Source organism: Vombatus ursinus, unplaced genomic scaffold (assembly GCF_900497805.2).
Source record: "Vombatus ursinus unplaced genomic scaffold, bare-nosed wombat genome assembly UNPS02014797.1, whole genome shotgun sequence".
Taxonomy (NCBI): Eukaryota; Metazoa; Chordata; class Mammalia; order Diprotodontia; family Vombatidae; genus Vombatus; species Vombatus ursinus.
Window position 1 is genome coordinate 15,924,669 of NW_020954575.1, and position 19,219 is coordinate 15,943,887.

The 19,219-nt window shown below is 41.0% G+C and overlaps 2 protein-coding genes across 9 annotated transcripts in view; one reads left to right on the forward strand and one right to left on the reverse strand.

Moving 5' to 3' along the window:
• The window catches only part of NBR1 (NBR1 autophagy cargo receptor), a 32,492-nt gene extending 31,218 nt beyond the window's left edge, over nucleotides 1–1,274 (reverse strand). For 2 of the 5 annotated variants that reach the window (XM_027870599.1, XM_027870596.1), the window contains exon 1: nucleotides 339–584. The gene's annotated coding sequence lies outside the window, so the exon portion shown is untranslated. Of the gene's footprint in view, nucleotides 1–338; nucleotides 585–945; nucleotides 1,028–1,169 lie in introns of those variants that run through there. The other 3 variants (XM_027870600.1, XM_027870597.1, XM_027870598.1) reach the window with 3 other exon arrangements.
• BRCA1 (BRCA1 DNA repair associated) overlaps nucleotides 1,246–19,219 on the forward strand; it is a 72,746-nt gene continuing 54,772 nt past the window's right edge. For 2 of the 4 annotated variants that reach the window (XM_027870592.1, XM_027870593.1), the window contains exons 1-6: nucleotides 1,246–1,622; nucleotides 3,040–3,140; nucleotides 10,276–10,329; nucleotides 16,535–16,612; nucleotides 17,471–17,559; nucleotides 18,383–18,522. In XM_027870592.1, the coding sequence (XP_027726393.1) occupies nucleotides 3,061–3,140; nucleotides 10,276–10,329; nucleotides 16,535–16,612; nucleotides 17,471–17,559; nucleotides 18,383–18,522 (441 nt within the window). In that variant the 5' untranslated portion in view covers nucleotides 1,246–1,622; nucleotides 3,040–3,060. The remainder of the gene's footprint in view (nucleotides 1,623–3,039; nucleotides 3,141–10,275; nucleotides 10,330–16,534; nucleotides 16,613–17,470; nucleotides 17,560–18,382; nucleotides 18,523–19,219) is intronic. The other 2 variants (XM_027870594.1, XM_027870595.1) reach the window with 1 other exon arrangement.

Genomic DNA, 19,219 nt, shown 5'->3' on the forward strand with positions numbered 1-19,219 from the left:
TAGCTCTGAAGACTCTCCCAGTGATTCACTCACTATTTTTGTCTTCTTTGATACAGAAGTGGTTGGGGGGGATGGGGGAGAGTGTTAATGAGGGGCCCAAGTCTAAAGGTCCGGCAACAACAACTAGAGCCCCAAGCCCTTACAGCCCCAGGATTTAGCATAGTGCAAAGCACACAGTAGGTGCTTAATAAATGCAAACTCACTGACTCTGCCTCCCTGACCAAGGCTGGGGCCAGGGCTTCCCCTCCCTCCTAGGCCCGGCTGAACACAGTCCGGGAGCCCTCCCTCCTCTCGCGGGGCTCATCGGCCTACTTCTCCCCTCCTCGGAGCCTCCTCACCTCAGAGGCCTGGATCCGCCTCGCCCCCTCGGATTACGGGAAGCTCCTGGCCCACTCACAGCTGTCCGCGGGAGACCGGTCCACGGCCCTCAGAAAGTTCTGCCCCAAGGTAGCCTGACACCACCTCCTGGAAGGAGCTCTTGCCTTCTTACCCGCTTCCCGCCCCCGGGGGGCGCCTGCCCGAGACCGGTGCAAGGACCTCTCGGGGCCGGCTCAGCTGCTGCACCTCTGGGGAGCCTCTAACATGGCGGATGGAGACCAGACTCGGGTCATCCAAGCCCACGGAGGGACGATTGGTTCGGGCCCCTGTCCCTCTGAACAGACATGCCTCTGATTGGTTTAGGATGAGACAAGGGCGGGGCGGCCAGCGCAGAAGCATAACAATAACAAACATGGGGAAAGAAGGCGGAGCGGAAGCGGGCCAGAGAGGCTTTCCTCCCATAGCTATAGATGCCCTGGACAGTTGGCCTCGGCCAGCTACACGCCACCTCGGACATGATGGGACCTGTAGTCTACCCCTCACTCCCCTGACCAGTACTCTCCCAATACAGATTCCCCAGAAACGCTATGGATTTGTATCGGATGTGTACCGCGAACACTTTTCTACCTGTTTTCTACCGTCACCAAGTCCCACGAAAGTCCGATCCTGCCTCTTCTGGAGACTACGATTTCCATGATGCACTGCGCCTCATTTCTCCTCCCTCCTATCCCCGGCCCCTCATACCCGCCCCACCCCAACTATACACGTAAGCGACCCGTTCCACTTCTCTCCTCCAACGCGGCCTTGTCGCAATGCACTCTGGGTATTGTAGTCTCAGTCATTTGCTTTACCTGGCGAGAGTCCCATCGCGGCGGAAGGGGTTGGAGGACTCGAGACTTCTCTTGCTGCTCTGTTAAGGACAGTGTGGCTGCTGGTGGTGATTCCGACTCTCGGAGAGCAATTACTGTGACGCAATAACACCGTGATTGAGAGAGTAGAAAAGAAGGGGGCGGAGCCTAACACTGTCGACATAATACGTAACCTCTTCCTTTTCCGGATCTATCTATTTCCGTCTTACGGGGAAAGTAAGGAGGACCAATCACAGGACCCAGGAGGAGCCGAACCCATTCTTCCCTCCCTGTTTACGTGATCGAGCGAGCGTTGCGTTTGGCTTCGAGGCAGTCCCGCGGAGTTCCGTTACCATGACAACAGAAAAGCGCGGGAAATCACTATAAATTGAAACTGAGGTAGCGCGCCAGGACACACAGAAGACCCTGTAAGAAAGAAGGTTTTCGCCAGGCCAGGTAACTTGATGTGTTACCTGGGCGGGGAGGAGGAGGGCTCATGAAGGGAAGAGGACTAAAGTGAGGTTAGAGGGAAGCCCGGGGAAGAGGGGGAGAGGTTCTGTTCAATTTTGGAAGCATTTATTAGGCGCCCACTAGATGCAAGTTGTATTGAATTTAATCTAGGAGCTTATATTTTATTGGGAGGAAACAACATGAATGCAGATAAGTAAATACAATATAGAGTATGATTTCGGGTTTTGTAGAGAGCTATACCAAGCAAGGGGAACAAGCTAGGCCTCCAGTAATAGTCTAGGAATTGAAAGAGGTGGAAATGAAGGAGGGCGTTGCAAGCAATCAGGCATGGAGAGAGGAGAATGAGGGGCCCTATATGAGAAACTGCAAATAAGCAAGTTTGGTAGAAACAGAATGCCTGAGGTTCTCTTTCAGAGCTCTATCAGAAAAGATAAGAGTAGAACTACATTATATTGACACTTAACCAACTGTGTTTGACACTTACCAGGTGTGTGACCCTGGGCAGGTCACTTAACCCCAATTGCCAAAAAAAACCCCAAAAAACTACATTATAAAGTGCTGTGCACACTAAATAGGGATAACTATTTTATACTAAAAGCCTTGGGAAGCCACTTAAACTTATTGAGCAGGGGAAAGACATGGTCAGATCAATGCTTTAGTAATGTCATTTTGGCAGTTTGGATGGCAAATGGATTGGAGAAGAGAGAGATTATAGATCAGGAGGTTAATTATAAGCTGTTGTAATAGACCAGGTGATAGGTGATAAGAGCCTGAGCTAGGGTGGCAGCCAGGTGAGTGATATATATCATTATCTGTATGCAGTGTGTGTATTTAAGAGGCTAGGATTGAGAATGGGGTGGGGGGGACAGTGGGAGAAGGGCCTACGGTGATACTAAAGGAGATTAAGGAGTAGGGAGTATGTATGGGGGACAGTAAAAAAAAAAAAAAAAAGTGAGGGCTAAGGAGGGAGGAGACCTGGCAGTGTGTGAGGAGGAATACGTTAAAAGAGAAAAGCAACATGGGCAAATTATATATTAGTATGCCTACTCTTCTGGACAGGGGAAAACAAACTGAGGCTACTGAGGCTTGCTCAACTTGTCTTAACAGTGGGGTTTTTAAATACTGTTCCTATAGAAGGTAAAAAGATAGAAAAAAAGGAAGAAAGAAAATCCAGGAACAAAAAAGTAAAGAGGAGAGAGACCTGAACAAGTCTAAATATAGGAAAAAACCCTAGATTTATTTTTGCTTTTCATAGAGGCCTTTGAAGTGCTTGTTGTTGGTTGACCTGAGGCTGGAGCTTCAGCTCTCCAGTCTTAAGGCCTTGTTTGTTTGAAAAACAGACTCAAAAATGTTTCGTGTAAAATATTTGTTTCCAAGTCATTTTTACCTTGTATCTCTTAAGGTTCAGTGAGAGAGAAAAGAAATGGATTTATCGACAGTCAGTATTGAAGAAGTAAAGAATGTCCTGCTTGAGATGCAGAAAATCTTAGAGTGTCCTATCTGGTAAGTTGTAGGCCAGTCATTACTTCTGACCCCTTCCCAAGCCTACGCCAGCACAAAAGTGGGAAAATGGCTTGAAATCATTAGAAGAATTTACAGTGAGTGTTACTAGAGGTAAAAGTACACTCTATAGTGGTTGTCAAAAATTGTTCTTCAGTATTGCCTTAAGTATGCTGAAAATTGTGTGGCATTTACTCTTGAAAGCACTTGTGTGGGTCTCCCACAAATTGTATTTAACTTACCCTTGCAATTGCATTCATATGCCTCCAGGTTCTCCCCTAGTGATTCCTCATGGTAAAGAATAATATTGTGGTCATAAATTAAAGAAGGTTTAGAACCACTGACAGTTTTACTTTATTCAAGTAATCTTTTAAAAACAGATGCAAAACTATTATCACATTATCATGCTTCCCATCATAATTTTCCTTCTGAATAAATAAATAGGTAACAATAATAATAAATCATGATAGGTTACATACTTTAAAATCCATTCACATATAAATAAAGTTGATTTGTGTCTTTATAAAAAAAGGAAAGAAAAAAAACAATCCTTACAACAGTCTTGTACAAGAAAAATAGCTACTTGCTACTCAGATTAAAAAAACAAGAATAAAATATTTATGTCCTAAAATAATAGAGATTTTTCATCCTTCATTTATATTCATTCTGTATATGGTCTCACACAAGTAGTACATGCATCCCTATACCACTTGATTGAATCTTGAACCATCAGTTTTGTCATGAGATTGCCATACCTCTGGCTATTTTTTATTTTAGATAATATAGTCATTGCTTGGATCCCATAATCCCCACCATCACTAGGTTACTATAAACCCTAAAGCCTTGTTGGCCAGATGCTGTCATACCGTTTGATATTCTGCAGTTTTGCCAGCTCTGACTGATGAAAGGCAAAGATCTGTTCTCAAAAAGCACAGAGGGGTTCTTACAATTAAGAATTTACCAGGTCTAGTTGAAGAGTTTCTTTTAACTCCAGGACTGTCATATTCACCTGAACCTCAGTGGTCTCTGACATTCTTGTAGCCTTTGCTAATCTGTTTAGGATGGCATTATGACGTGAATGATAGTTCCAACTCAAATGATGGTTACAATGGCAGAGGACATGACAAGGGCCATTTCTCTCAAGGCCCCGTACCATTAGCAGGACTGATCTGTAGAGCCAGATCTTCTGGCCCCATTCAAAGAAACACAATCAAACCTGGCTTTGTGAATAAAATGCCAGTCTGCAAACCAGGTAAAGGATCTTTCTCTCATAACAAAGTTCATTTTGGGGCCTTGGAGGTGACAGGATACCCCTTCCCCTGATCGGGTTTCATACATTCTTGCTTTTCCTCCTCTGGGGATTTCTTTAAAGAATAGAGGTGCCTCCCTACCATCACCACCACCACTGCCACTCACCCAACATATTTTGTCTTGTTTGGAGTAGGCACATTTCTTTCTGGATTCAATTCACCAAACAATAAGCCCAGAAAGAGCTTACAATCTAGTAAGGTAGGAAATAAAACACGAATACAAATAGATGTGGTACCTAGTAAAAGGTAATAAGAACAAAGAAGAGGTTCATAGTATGTATTTCTAGAAATTATGCTACATAATCTTTTCACATCATCCTGGCAATTCTTGATTGTAAAACCCTCACTGTGCCTTTTGAGAACAGATCCCCAGCTTTCATATCAGCCAGAGCTTGCAAGGCTGGAACCTTTCTCACTCTGAGAAAGGAAGATATCTCTTTCATCTGGGAGAGATCAGGAAGGGCTTGACGGAGGAGCCTTGAATCTGAACTGGATCTTAAAGGGAAAGAAGTGTAAATAGGCGGATGTGGAGGGAATTTATTCAGTCATGGAAAGTGTCCGCGTCTCCTTTGTACTCAAAAGGATGCTTCAGAAATCTAGTAGAGTGAACTAATCTGAGCAAGGAAGCTCCTTCAGAAACAAAACCCTTTCTCCTTTCTTTCAAAGTGATACTGCCAAGTCTGATGAATTTATTATGATTTGTAAGACTTAACTTTCTGTATTTCTCTGCTAAGCTGTCTGCTGTGCTGGTGAAGTAATTTCTAATGTCCATTTGAATTTCTCAATCAAATATATGTGTACAAGTCAGATATCAAGGCAAGGGCCTGGAGTTTTGTTGTTCTTAATCCTTCCTTCTCGAAAAACAGTGTCATCATGAGGGCGACGTCTTGACTTGCCTGTGAATTGGATTTAAGTGAGGCGAAGTCATCAACCTCACTCGCTCCTCCAGAGTCATGAAGTACAGTGGCAAGACAAAAGTCCTGACTACTGGTGGTTGCCCAGGGTGCGGTGGGTGACCTTGGCCTTTCTAAATTAAAGGTCTTTCTCGGGTCTCTGTGTCTGAGGCAACTCCCATTCATTGACTAAGGTGTAGGTAAGAATTGAGACAAAAGATGACCTAATTTACCATCACAAAAATGTCATTCTGGGAAGGGAAGACCTTCAAAGTTTCTGACTTGAACAGAAAATAAATACTATTTACATTCATTCTAAGCCATCAGAACCTAAACTGTGAGTCACAGAGGCTTGGGCTGGGGCTATTATTGGCCATTTTATCAAAGCCAGAGTGATTTGAGTTTAAAGGGTAGTCAAGGAGCTCCATTTGAAACACAGTGGGCTTTTTTAAAGCCTGTTTTTTCAGAGCTGTATTTCAAGAAATCATAAATAAAAATTGCACAGGGCAAAAAGTAAATTATCCTAGCTTTTTAGAAAAAAGAATAAATGAATGAATAAATAAAAACAGATGGATTAAAAAATCTAGGGACAGCTAGGTGGCACAGTGGATAGAGCACCAGCCCTGGAGTCAGGAGGACCTGAGTTCAAATATAGTCTCAGACCAGACACTTGACACTTACTAACTGTGTGACCCTGGGCAAGTCACTTAACCCCAATTGCCTCGCCAAAAGCAAAAAAATCTAGCCCCCAAACTCCAAAACATCTTACAGAGTATAAGCAACCAAACACATTCATATGGAACATATGTAGTGAGGCAAGGAGGGGGAGGAAATAAAGGAAGAATTCCCCAACTTCTGTTCTGATTGGTAGGTTAGGTCCCCACAGGGCAACTACCACTATCAGGGTTCTAGAGATAACTCAGAGACTGTGCTTCTACTGTTAGTACTGAGTGCCAAATACAGTAGTCCCCACGACAGTCACCCAGTAGTTTTTACCAAAGGTATTTGTATACACGTCAGACATTAAGGCAAGGGCCTGGATTACAGTGAGTGTTGAATATCCCTTGTTGGTCCTACTACTCTGTATTTGACTTTACTTGCTCTTTAAGAATGGATAGAGTTAAAAATGGTCACAATACAGTCTTGACTGATCGTTATCTGTGAAAGGCCAAATGGCAGGACCTTTGACTACAAGTAACCCTACACATGAGAAAATCCTGTATTCCGTCTATTCCACATGTGAGTACATTTTGATTTAAAAATAAAACCAAAACTATAGGAATTTTTTTTGAAAGGGCCATTGGTTATTTTTTCTTCTGTAATTGCACTGTCAGTGATGGTTGACATTGAAGATACAGATTTATAGATAGTACTTGTTGTCCATTATGCTTGAAAAGGAAGGTGACTTGAAGCCAGCGAGCATTTTTCCTTCTACCCCGTGAAAATGCTGAGTTCATCAAATTTCATATCAGGAAATTAAAAATAGGGTGAATTTGTGTTCCAAGTTTAAGTCAAATACAGGCAAGATTTAGAAAGCAAAAATCCTCCCAACATTTTAGCTAAGCAACAAAACCACAAGGGCCCAGAGAAATTTACGACCTAATTTGTGAAGACTGGGAGCCAGGGAAGCAGGAAATGACAATATGGGAGGGGGTGGGGATTACTTTTGAGAAAGCACAGAACAGGGTAGAATTCTCGTGGTATTTACCTACAGTGATCAAAATGTCCTTAGTAGTATGACAGTTTGCTCCATTTATTTTGCATGATACTAAGTCATAAAAATGTAATGTGCCTTCTCTATTACTCTGACTAATTAAACCATCAATTAAAAACACTCATACATAAAAATTAAAGATATAGACATGGGAGTTAATGCTAGGTTTTCCTTTTCAGTTCACTATTACTGTATAACTGTTACTGCTTAAGCTCTTTTCTTAGAAGTGTATGTACATTTGCTCATGCTTGTGATTGCTAAATCTTTTACTTCTTTGACTGGAAGCTCCTTTAGAACAGGGACCATCCCTATATAACTTGCTTTATGTAGTATTTATAAGCACTATTTGTAATTAAGTGCTTTATAAATGTCTTTTGATGATTATTGGAAACTGTTGTTGTAGTAGAAGGAACAAGGACTAGGCAGGTCTATCTCAAATAAATTCTGGCCATCTCACTTCTTGTGGGACTGTCATCAAATCACTTCACCTCTCTTACCAACCTCAGTTTTCTCATTTATAAAACAAGGAGTGGGGACAAGGTTATGTTTAAGGTTCCTTCTAGCTCCAAATCTTTTAATACTATTGCTCTGAACTCCCTTTGCTTCAGAGAGGTAATATGAGAGAATGGAAAGGCCATTGAACTTGGGAGATATGATCCAGGTGACCTTAGACAAATCATTTTACCTACCAGAGCCTTAATTTCCTCCTCTGTAAAATGGGGGATAATAATGCTTGTACTGTGTCTAGCATAGGGCATGCAAGTGCTTATTTTTGCTAACATCTTTTTTTTTCTTTTTTTGGTGAGGCAATCGGGGTTAAGTGACTTGCCCAGGGTCACACAGGTAGTAAGTGTTAAGTGTCTGAGGCCGGATTTGAACTCAGATCCTCCTGACTCCAAGGCTGGAGCTCTATCCACTGTGCCACCTAGCTGCCCCCTTGCTAACATCTTAAAAAAAAAAAAGATGGGTTTGAAAATTTGACATTTTGGAGAATTCTTTTTGTTTCTTTCATTTATTATTATTAGTTCAAACCTGTGATTTAATCAGTGTAGGGAATTCCTTCTGCCAATACAAATCAGTACTGGGGCCATAACTTATTAAAGTTGTAGAGGATTGCCCAGTGCACCTGGAGGTTGTGTGGTTTGCCCGAAGTCACACAGGCAATATGTAGCACAGGTGGGCCTTAATCCTATATTCACATATGTAGATCAGAAAGGGAATGGACCTCAGGAATCATCTCATCTAACTTGGTCATTTACGATTGAGTAAACTGAGGCATAGTGAAGTTAAGGGACTTATTTAATACCACACAAATAGTTTAAGCATCAAAGGCAGGATTTGAACCCAGGTCCTTCGATTCTATAGGCAGGGCTTTTTCAACTAATCTAATGGATCCCAAGTCTAGAGTCGGCTGTCTCTCTACTATGTCCTGCTGCCTTTGCTTTCATACCTAAATTATGTTTGTTTGTTTGTTTGTTTTGTGAGACAGTTGAGGTTAAGTGACTTGCCCAGGGTCACACAGCTAGTGGCAAGTATCTGAGACCGAATCTGAACTCAGGTCCTCCTGACTCCAGTGCTGGAGCTCTATCCATTGCGCCACCTAGCTGCCCCCCCATATCTAGATTTTAAAAAAATTGTGAACACTAGGAGTTCTTGTTGAACTGAGTATTCTTTTCCTTTACTGAGCTGTTTTCATTTTCTTACCAATCACATATAAATATGCAATGGGCCTGTTTTGGAAAATATTTAAATGTGGACCTTTTCCTGTCTTTATGATAAACATTGACTCTATCAGTACCCAGGAGAACAAATTTTGCCCAATTTTTTTTTTCTCTGTTCCCCATCTAAATGTTCATCAGCATGTGTCCCAGCCTCCCATATGGGGGTACATACACATACACATACACACAATATCACATATTGGAGTTTTCATCTTAAAGTTTGTGTCTGCAGCATGTTTGGGTAGTTTGAGTTATAATTACCATATTGGAATGTAACTATTTCCAAATTGAGTCATTGGATGAGATTGAAAACCATCTGGTATCATAGCTAAATCCAAACTCTCTTTTACTAGTTACTAAGATATACAGTAGAAGTACAACCACAAATTGGAGTCTTCTATACTCCCCAGTTTGCTTTTTATTTAATTTAATCCAAATAGTGTTATTTTATGCAGTGCTTTACAATTTGCACTATCACTATATAACACTAAGGTCAGCAGAATATCGATTATTATCCCTTTTTAACAGAGATAATGTGGTTCAGTGTGTAGGACACTGGATTTGGAGTCAGTCCGAGGACCTGGGTTCAAATTCAGTTCTGCTGCTTATGGCCTCTATGGCCTTAGAAAAGTCATTTGTCCTCTCTGATGCTCAGTTTCCCAAATCTTCCTCATAGACAGCTAGCCAACAAGTGAACAGAGTCCTGGGCTTAGAGTCAGGAAGACCTGAATTCAGATCCTGCCTCAGATACTACTAGCTGTGTGATCCTGGGCAAGTCACCAACCCTCTCTCAGACTTAGTTTTCTCATCTGTAGAGTAAGAGGGTTGGACTTGATGGCTTCTATGATACTATGGTATGTCAAAAACCCCATGATCCAAAGGGCTATTACCAGTCCCTCCACAAAGAAGATCCTTTTATTTGAAAAGAACCCTCTTCCAATCCCAATACTAGAATATCTTTTATTTTGTTGTCCTGGTCTTTGCAAAGAGAAGAGTCAAAAGATTAAAGAGAAGCATTGGAAAAACTAGGGTGAAACATTGGATCGTTGTAAATAGGTAAATGGTTTGAGGATAGATGACTATAGCTCTCAGTGAATAGTAATCCACTTATTGAGCACCAGTTCTATGCTGATGATTATACACTGTAAGGAAATATAAAAATAACAGAAGACAACATTATTTATGGGTTAATTGGAGAGATGGGACACAAGTGTACACACACATGCATATATATGCAAAATGACTTCAGTTTACCAGTGAGTAGAAATTATTCTACAACAGTGCTAAGTTTTTAAGTGTTCAGAGAATGCAGAGAAAAGAAATGACCAAAGTCACTCTTGAACAATTAAATCTTTATCTCAGACTAATTGTAAAATACTAAAAGTTCTAGTTCTGTGTTAATTTGGTCTTTCCAAAGGATATGCCTGCTTTTTTGAAAAATTGTGTTTATTGACTCTACAATAAAAATAAACGTTCTTTTTTTCTTTTCTGTCCTTTTAGTCTGGAGTTGATCAAAGAGCCTGTTTCTACAACCTGTGACCACATATTTTGCAAGTAGGTATCAAGATTCCATACAATTTCATAGTAGGACTTGTCTGATTCTAGCATGTTCCCTTGGCCTTTTCAATTTAAGAAAAACCCAACATGAATCCATCATAGTTTGCTTTGCAGAAGCTTTTAATGAACTCATTTTGCCATACTTATAACCCCAATTCCTATTAAAGGTGCTAGCACATTTAACTCCTTGGCGGGGCACAAATTACTGTATGGTCCTATCTTTATACACATTTTTATTTGTATAAGAACAGAAAAAGACCTTGTGTGGCAGTCAGCATTTGTCCTTATTACTCTCAGATACTTTTTTTGGTTTACTTTCCCCCCACTGAAAGTAGCCCTCATGCCCACAACCTCCTTTCTAACCTTTTTCAAAACAAGGAAATATTATATCAGACATTTCTCCTGTGCTGAGATGGAAATGTTGATGGGTTATGTTAACTCCTTATTGAGATTGTCAAGCAGTTTATATGTCTTTTACAGGAATGGGGGGGTTTGTGTCTTTTGGAGGTAGGAGGGATAGGAGAGTTTCTCTCAGTTCTTGAAATCTGACTTCTAAAGCTGGCCCTGAAGGTAAATCACTTTAGTCTTTTCAGGTACCTCATCCAGAAGTGACAATGATGTTCCACTGCTACCCCTAGGATAATCAACCTGTGCTATAAGTACTAGAGGACTGTTCACAGATTGAGAATTGGAAGGGTCCTTAGAAGTCTTCCAGTATAACCCCCTCATTTCACAGATTAGTTAAGTGAGTCCAGATAGGCTAAGTGTCCAGGTCCCACAGGTGGTAAGGTTTAAACCCAGGACCTCTGACTCCAAATCCAATACTATTTCTACTGTGCCACTCTGCTTCTTGCTAGCTGCTTAGTTCTATGGGACATACCTTCCTTTGCCTTATCCTTGAGCCCTCCCTTGTTATCCTTCTTCTCCAAGGTTCATTCACTGATCTAGTGATTCAGAGCCCATTTATTAGGCCCTCTCGCCTCACTTCTATAACCCCTGGCCTAGGTTTTCCATCTTCACTGCCTCTAAAAAAAAAATTATCATGACTTCTGGAATAGCCCACAGCAGTATCACCAGAGTTTCTGTTGACTTCCTCTCTCTAGGACCCAGGATAAACCACTTGAGGACTACTCATTTGTTTGGAAGGAAAACATCACAGCAGCCTAGTTGTTAGAGGGTTTGACCCAGGATCTTTTTCCTTGGATGTGAATATCTGAAGATAGTAATGATTTTTTTTTTCTTTCTGGTGAGGCAATCTGGGTTAAGTGACTTGCCCAGGGTTACACAGCTAGTAAATGTCAAGTCTGTGAGGCTGGGTTTGAACTCGGGGTCCTCCTGACTGCAGGGCTGGTGCTCTATCCACTGTGCCACCTAGTAATGATTAAAGAGGCTATGTACATATCCGGTAAAACAACTGACACTGAGTCTCTGTGTTGGAAAATTTTAAAGAAGTGAAAAGGAAAAAAATCTTGAAAGATAGTAAAATATGCTTGTGCCTCTCTGGTGAAATGATTAGTCACTCCTAAAACATGGCTTATGTTGTTATTATCTTCTTCCAGAGATTAAAAAAACCAGTACAGTTGAGTACTGAAAGTTTAATGATGCTTACTTTCCAGATAGGCATTCACACATTCATACATACGTACATATATATGCATGTATACACACATATATATATATACATACATGCACATATATACATATAGATATAGATTGTATGGGACATGGAGCTGAATGGATAATGAACTTAGCCATGGCCCAAGAATTTGCCTTCTTGAAAAGTCTCTGATGTCTACTTTTTAAAAAATTTTATTTGCCTTTCTTATCAAGGTGGAGCAAAGGAAATACAACTGTGTGACCTCCTGGGCTGCCTTTCTTCAAAATTACTTAGGGACTCAAAGGCCTAAGTACTTTTCTCCCAACTGACTTTCTTACCCTTTAGAATATTATCAGCAGTATTCACAAGATTTTTTTCTTTAATCTCTGCATTACTGATATAGTGGAGCACAGGCATCTCCTTTTCAGATTGCACCCACTCTTCTCCTATGTCCGAATTAAGTTTGTTGATGGGACATGAATCAGAGCACACCTCACAGTTTCAAGAATTTGTTGCCAGGGTGTTTTGGACCTAGATACTATACTGCCAGGGTTCTTAACCCAGAACCCTTTCTCAGAGTCATGTTTTTAAGTGTACAAAATAAAATATATGGCATTACAAAGGAGACCAGTTATTGAAATACAGTTATCAAAAAAAATTTTTTTAAAGTTCAAGGACTGGGGCATCTAGGTGGTACAGTGGGTAGAGTTCCAGCCTTGCAGTCAGGAGGACCTGAATTCAAATCCAGCCTCAGACACTTGACTCTTTGATAGCTGTGTGACCCTGGGCAAGTCATTTAACCCTAATTATCTCACCAAAAAGCTAAAAGAAAGTTCAAGAACCTTGGGTTAAGAACTCCTGCTCTACAGGCTACAAAATATCATTATAAAAATATACTTTTCTGGATATAACACTAGGCCACTTTCCTGCAAATTTTCCTTAATGTTTGATTTTTTAACAGAATTCTAGGCAAAAAAGCAATATTAAGAAATATATCTTTAATGTTATAATGAAATTGAAAGTCTTGCAGAATGCTTGTATGATCAACTTTCTTATGAAATTTCTTCTGTGATAACATTTCGTATTCTGAATTATACCCTGGTCTGTAAGTTGAATAATGAGGTAATACTGGGAGACAGAAAGATAATAAGAATATTCCCAAACTCTAACCTTACTTCTTGAATTGTGTTCTACAATTGTCTATTAATGGAACCATTTTTCTAGCCACAAGCAAGCTTACAGTTCTAAAATAATCTTTCCCTGAAGGTGTTAAAAAAAATAAGTCAGAAAAATGTATTTCACCATGTATTTATTAACTTACGTTCTAAGTGTCAGGCAGTGTGTGCCACCCTAGGAAACACTAGGATAATGAAATTTTTCAGTCACCAAAAGTTGTATTTTACAGGAGCTTATACTTAATTCACTGACACCTGCCAGGATGGAGCAATTTTCTCCACATTTAAAAATTCTTCAGGAAATAGATATGCTCAGAAACATGTTCTCTGGAAAAAGCCGCAAAATTTTTCTATGATGTTATGATTTGCCTGCAAATTTTTTTTTACCAGCTATTATATCTTGTCTTCAGATACTTCTCAGTTTGAAATGCCAAATAAATTTCAATTTAGTAACCACTTATTAAATTCCTGACATATGCAATGCACTGTGCTATATGGTAGAGAAATGAAGGTAGATACAATACAGACCCTGCTGTCAGGGAGCTTACCCTCTCATGAGGGGAGAGATGTACACAGGTAGCAGTGATAAATGGGAGAGTGAGGTAAGTGCAAAGAAGAGGCTTGAGGGATGATGTTGGGGGCCAGGGCACAGTGCTTAGCATAAACTATGTGGGGAAAGGTCTTGAGTTGAGCCTTGAAGACAGGGAAGGAGTTCAAGAAATGGAAATTGGGGGAGTAGGCCATTCCAGGAATTAGGAACCACTTGGAGGCGAGATGGCAAAACAAGAAGGAAGTATGGAGAGCAGCCCCATTTGGCCAAAACATAGAATCTGGTGGGAAGGGGAATTAGATGAAATGAGTCTGGAAAGGTGGTCTGGAGCCAGATCATGAATAACCTTGAATCTTAGGGTAAGGAATTGATAGTTTCTTGAGTACACAACAGGGAGTGGATGCAATCTTTGAAAAGAAGGATGATGTGATCAGAAATGAGGAAGCTGTATTGTCACCCTTCAGTCATGGGAAGGGTAGAAGCAGTCACCCCATTCATGACTCACTCGTTGCACTGCCATCTAAAAGTCTTTTGCCTTTTCAGTAAGCATTGAGCCAGAGAGACCCATTCCCAGGGGATACAATCTAGATGCTCTGATTTACATGACCGTGTTCCCATTGCTATAGAGTCTAGTCTCGGTGTTTTCAAGAATACGAATGACTTGCCCTTTCTGAGTATGTGGTTTAGGTGAAATCAGTGTTTTAGTAACATCAGGATTTTCCTGTGCTCACTCTTTAAATCACGGAATCTAAATTCTTTTCAGGTTAGTATAATACTGTTGGGGGGTTGGAGAGAAGGATATGCTGGACAAAGTGTCCTCTGACTGTAATGAAAGCTTTATAATTCTGCTCGTAGCCTTTCACTAAAGGGAGATTAGGATCTACATCGTCATTTATCTCCTATCAAGCACCCAGCTCTGCCTGTCAGCTTGTGTGCCCGTAGCTCGTCATTCTCATAGTACCTAGTGATGAATATGATAAGTTTCCTCCCCCCAGTTGCCGGACTGTACTGGTCAATGTGTTCTCATGGTGGCACACTGATACCTTCACAGGCTATTTCAAGTTTAACTCTGGTGACTCGTCTCCTTCAAACTAACATGTTAGCATAGCCATTAGGAGCTAATCTGCTGTTTATTGTGAGGCTCCGTCACCGCCAGGAACCACTGCTTCTTCTTCTGGCCTTTCATGTTCTCTTACTACTTCTTCTCTCTGCCTTTTTCTTTTTCTCTTGCCTGTTCCTGGGGAAAAGGCAAGCCTTTTATAGACTTCACCAGCCAATAAGAGCACAGCTATCCTCACATTCAGCAAAGTAACCAATCACAACTCCTGGAGTGAAATCTCTGGGTCTTCAGCTCTTCTCAGCTGTATTCATTTATTTCTGGGTGCTTAGGGGCTGCTGCCTTATCCCCAGAATGATGGCATGTTCGCCATCTATATCCAGACTAGAGTCATTCCGTGACTTACTGCATTAACCTAAAGATTCTGGAAGTCTGGATTCCAGATAGTTTACGTTTTATTTTAATACACATATAGTTAATTATGTGAAGTGCATTCTAATTCTGACAAATTGCCGTGCCGCACAGTGATAGTTATGTATGTCATTAAACAGGAATCAAACTAAATTGCCTGTAAACCTTATTTGCTTTCAGCAGTACATTTTGTACAGTTATATCCTCAATCTTTATAGGTCATTGCTCACACAGCACTGGCATTCAGTTGTGCAATAGCACTGTCTGCTGACCCATTGGACCAAGTCCAAAGGAGGATATTAAAGAGACTGGAAATAGTGACATTCAAGGATCCACTCAAGGAATTGGGAAGTTTAGTCTGAGGAAGAGAAGACTGAGAGGAGACACAAAATGTTTTCATTATGTATTTTAAGACCTTTTGTTTGGAAGAAGAATTGATTAGCCTGTTTCCTGACTTTTAACTCTGTGCTAAAGTGGGACTCTGCTTCCAGAGTGAGAGGGCACTGTCCCAAGCTTTAGGCTTTTTGTGCTGCTGTTTTCAGAGATATTTCTAGGACCTGTCAGTTTTCAGTTCTTCAAGGTGGTATGATCTAAGGAGAGGTGCATTTACTACTCTCCAGGCCTATGCTTTAATCTGTGAGTGACCACAAGCACTCTTTTCTACCCTGGTACTGTGACAAGGTCCCTGTTCTACTGTGGCTACAAGCTCTGCTGTGCCCTGGAACTGCCACCCAGGACTGAGACCCATATCTGAGCAGGGGCAAAGCAACAGAGTCCTGCCCCCAGTGCTAGCAAAGAGACTCCTGTAATCTCCTTCAGCCCCGTTACTGTCTGTGGGCTGAGAGCTCTGGAAGCAGCTGCTGCCACTGATGATTCGATGGCTCCCAAGGCCTGCTCCTGATTTGCTGGGGCCTGGTCTATGCTGGCGTGGCCTGCACTGGACTGTGCTCCACTCTCACCCAGGTGCAACAGACCTCTCCTGCCGACCTTCAAAGTTGTCTTGTGCTGGAACGTTGTTTCACTCCACCCTTTTGTGAGTTCTGCCTCTCTAGAATTTGTTTTGAGGCATTATTTAAAGGTATTTAGAAGGGCTTGGGGGAGAGCTCAGATGAGTCCCTGCCTTTTCTCTGCCATCTTGACTTCACCTCCTCCCCCTCCCTCAAGCAAAGGCTGGAGAACTCCTTGCTGAGATGTCCTAGAGGAGATTTCAGTACAGCTATGAGTCGGAATAGATGACTTATGAAACCCTTTCTAACTCTCAGTGAGATCAGCTAATTAAACCAACTCCAAGGACCATTAATTGTGATCTTTAACATAGATGTAGGATTATCTTGTCATGGATGCCCCTCTCCCCATAGGGTGCCCCAACCACAAAAAGTAACTTGCTTTGTTTCTCCTCTTTCTTTTTATAGATTTTGTATGTTGAAGCTTCTCAGTAAGAAGAAAGGGCCCTCTCAGTGTCCACTGTGCAAGGACAACATAACCAAAAGGTATATAATTGAAGTGATGGTGGGAGGTAGGAAAACCCAACAGCACAATTGATTGTCTTGCCAATCCTAACCATCAGTAGAAAAAAATTTAGGAAAGTATGTTTTAACGGGTGGAATGAGTTATTTCTAAAAGTGTTTGGAAAGTTTTATGAGTTCTATGTTATGTTAACATCAGCCAGTTTACCTGTAGAATCACAGAATTATAGAATGTTTGAAACATTGGAAGGAATCCTGGGAAACAGCTCCAACCCCCTCCCTCTGTTGACTTACTCTGTGAATGTAACAGCCAGTTGGTGGCCACCTGCATTTCCTAACTTGCCTTTGTTTCCCCCACCCAAGTGCAGAAACTTTGAACCCATGCTTTGAATCACTCTTTGTTTTCAGGTCTCTCTTAAGCAGTGCTTTTCTCTGAGGGCTTCATCTGGTAGTCCAAATTACGTCATTTATTTGAGAGAAATAGTGGCACTGGGCTGTGGATGGAGACAGCAACAAAGTCCCTGATGACCTTGATTTATGCCAGCGTTGTTTGCCCATCGCAGATTCGGGGCACCCCCAGTTCAGGCAGTTTTAGTGGTTTGGGCTGTATTAAGTTCTTTAGAGACTAGGTTGTAAAAGTAACGTGTGCTTCCCCTTAGTTTATTCTGATGTGAATAATCTTTTAATTTTGGTGTAATGCCTGCAGTATCTGGGAGAATTAATCCTCTGTCCCTAGAAAACAATTTCTACAGTTACTGAGCCTGTGTTTTTCCGCTTGTATCATAGCTCTGTTCCTTGCCTTCATTTATTTTCTTTGAACATCTCTGAAACGGTGGATGGTGACTTCATTTTAAAAGTATCTATCGAATGCTTTTGTTTCAGAAGCCTACGAGAAAGTACAAGATTTAATCAGCTTGTGGATGGGCTGCTGAAAACCATTCGTGCTTTTGAGCTCGACACAGGATTCCAGTGTAAGTATTGGATGTCTCCAGAGGCAAGTGCTCTTATAGCTGAAAACATGTGCCATTATTGTCTGTGGTTGTATGATAAGTTCATTTTAATTTCCTTATAATTTCTGTATCAGCACTCCTAACTTTGTTATTGAAAGATATACTGGTCTTGAGTGATGGAAAGAAAGGACCAAAATAACAGCTAAACAGTAATGATAATAATAATAATGCCATTGCTCTGAAGTGGGCTAGAGAAGAGATTCAGAAGAGGAGGCTCAGCCCAGCCTCAGGATCCCAATAGCCTGGTCCTGGAGAGACAATAGAGATAGCATTCACCCTGCCCAAGCAGAAAAGGAATTGGATTTAGGGGCAGAGGGCCTAGGTTTGTATCCCAGCTGTACAACTTACTTCCTATGTAACCTTGGTGATTTAACTTCCCTGTGCCTCAGTTTACTCATCTGTAAAATGAAGAGGTTAGCTTAACTCAGAGTCTTAAATCTAAATAACAGTTCACATTTCTCTGATACCTTAAGGCTTACAAAGATTTTTTTTTACGACATCTGTGAGGCAGGTGACAAAAGTAATATTATTCCCATTTTATAGGTGAGGAAACAGTCTTAGAAGGAAGTTAAGTAACCTGCTCAGAGTTATTCAGTGGATGTCGGGACCATTCTTTCCTGCCTCTCAGTCCAGCACTGTTTGAATTACACTCTGCTGGTCAGTTGTTTTTCAGGTTTTCTCATAGGAATGGACATGTATAACTGGGTTTTTTAATTGTAGATAACTTCATCTAATCACCTTACCAATGTTTTCCTTCATGGTTTTCTATGTTGTAATTTAACAGTTTCAAATAGTCAGGATTTTTCAAAATGGGAGAAGAGGACTCCTGAGCCTCTAAAGAAGGAAGCTGCTATCATTCAAAGTATGGGCTACAGAAACCGCACAAAAAGATTCCGAGCCAGTGAACCAGAAAACCCAACATCGGTAAAGCCCTTTCTGTTCTTTTATTTGTCTTCTGCTTACATGACTTTGTGCTAGGCACTGGGGGGAATATAAAAAGGGCTGGTATATTTAGTTAGAAAGGCAAGACATACACATATGTCAGAACTAAGTAGTAATGCAAGAGTTTTCAGATGAAGAAATTAAAGCTGTCTATAGTCATATGAAAAAATGCTCTAAATCACTATTGATTAGAGAGATGCAAATCAAAAACAATCTGAGGTACCACATCACACCTATCAGATTGGCTAATATGACAGAAAAGAAAAATGATAAATGTTGGAGAAGATGTGGGAAAATTGGGACACTAATGCATTGTTGGTGGAGTTGTGAACTGATCCAGCCATTCTGGAGAGCAATTTGGAACTATGCCCAAAGGGCTATAAAACTATGCATACTCTTTGACCCAACAATACCACTACTAGGTCTGTAAGAGTTTAAAAGGAAAAGGACCTATATGTACAAAAATATTTATAGCAGCTCTTTCTGTGGTGACCAAGAATTTGAAATTGAGGGAATGCCCGTCAATTGGGGAATGTCTGAACAAGTTATGGTATATGAATGTAATGAAATACTATTGTGCTATAAGAAATGATGAGCAGGAAGACTTCAAAAAAACCTGGAAAAACTTGTGTGGACTGATGCTGAGTGAATTGAGCAGAACCTGGAGAACATTGTACAT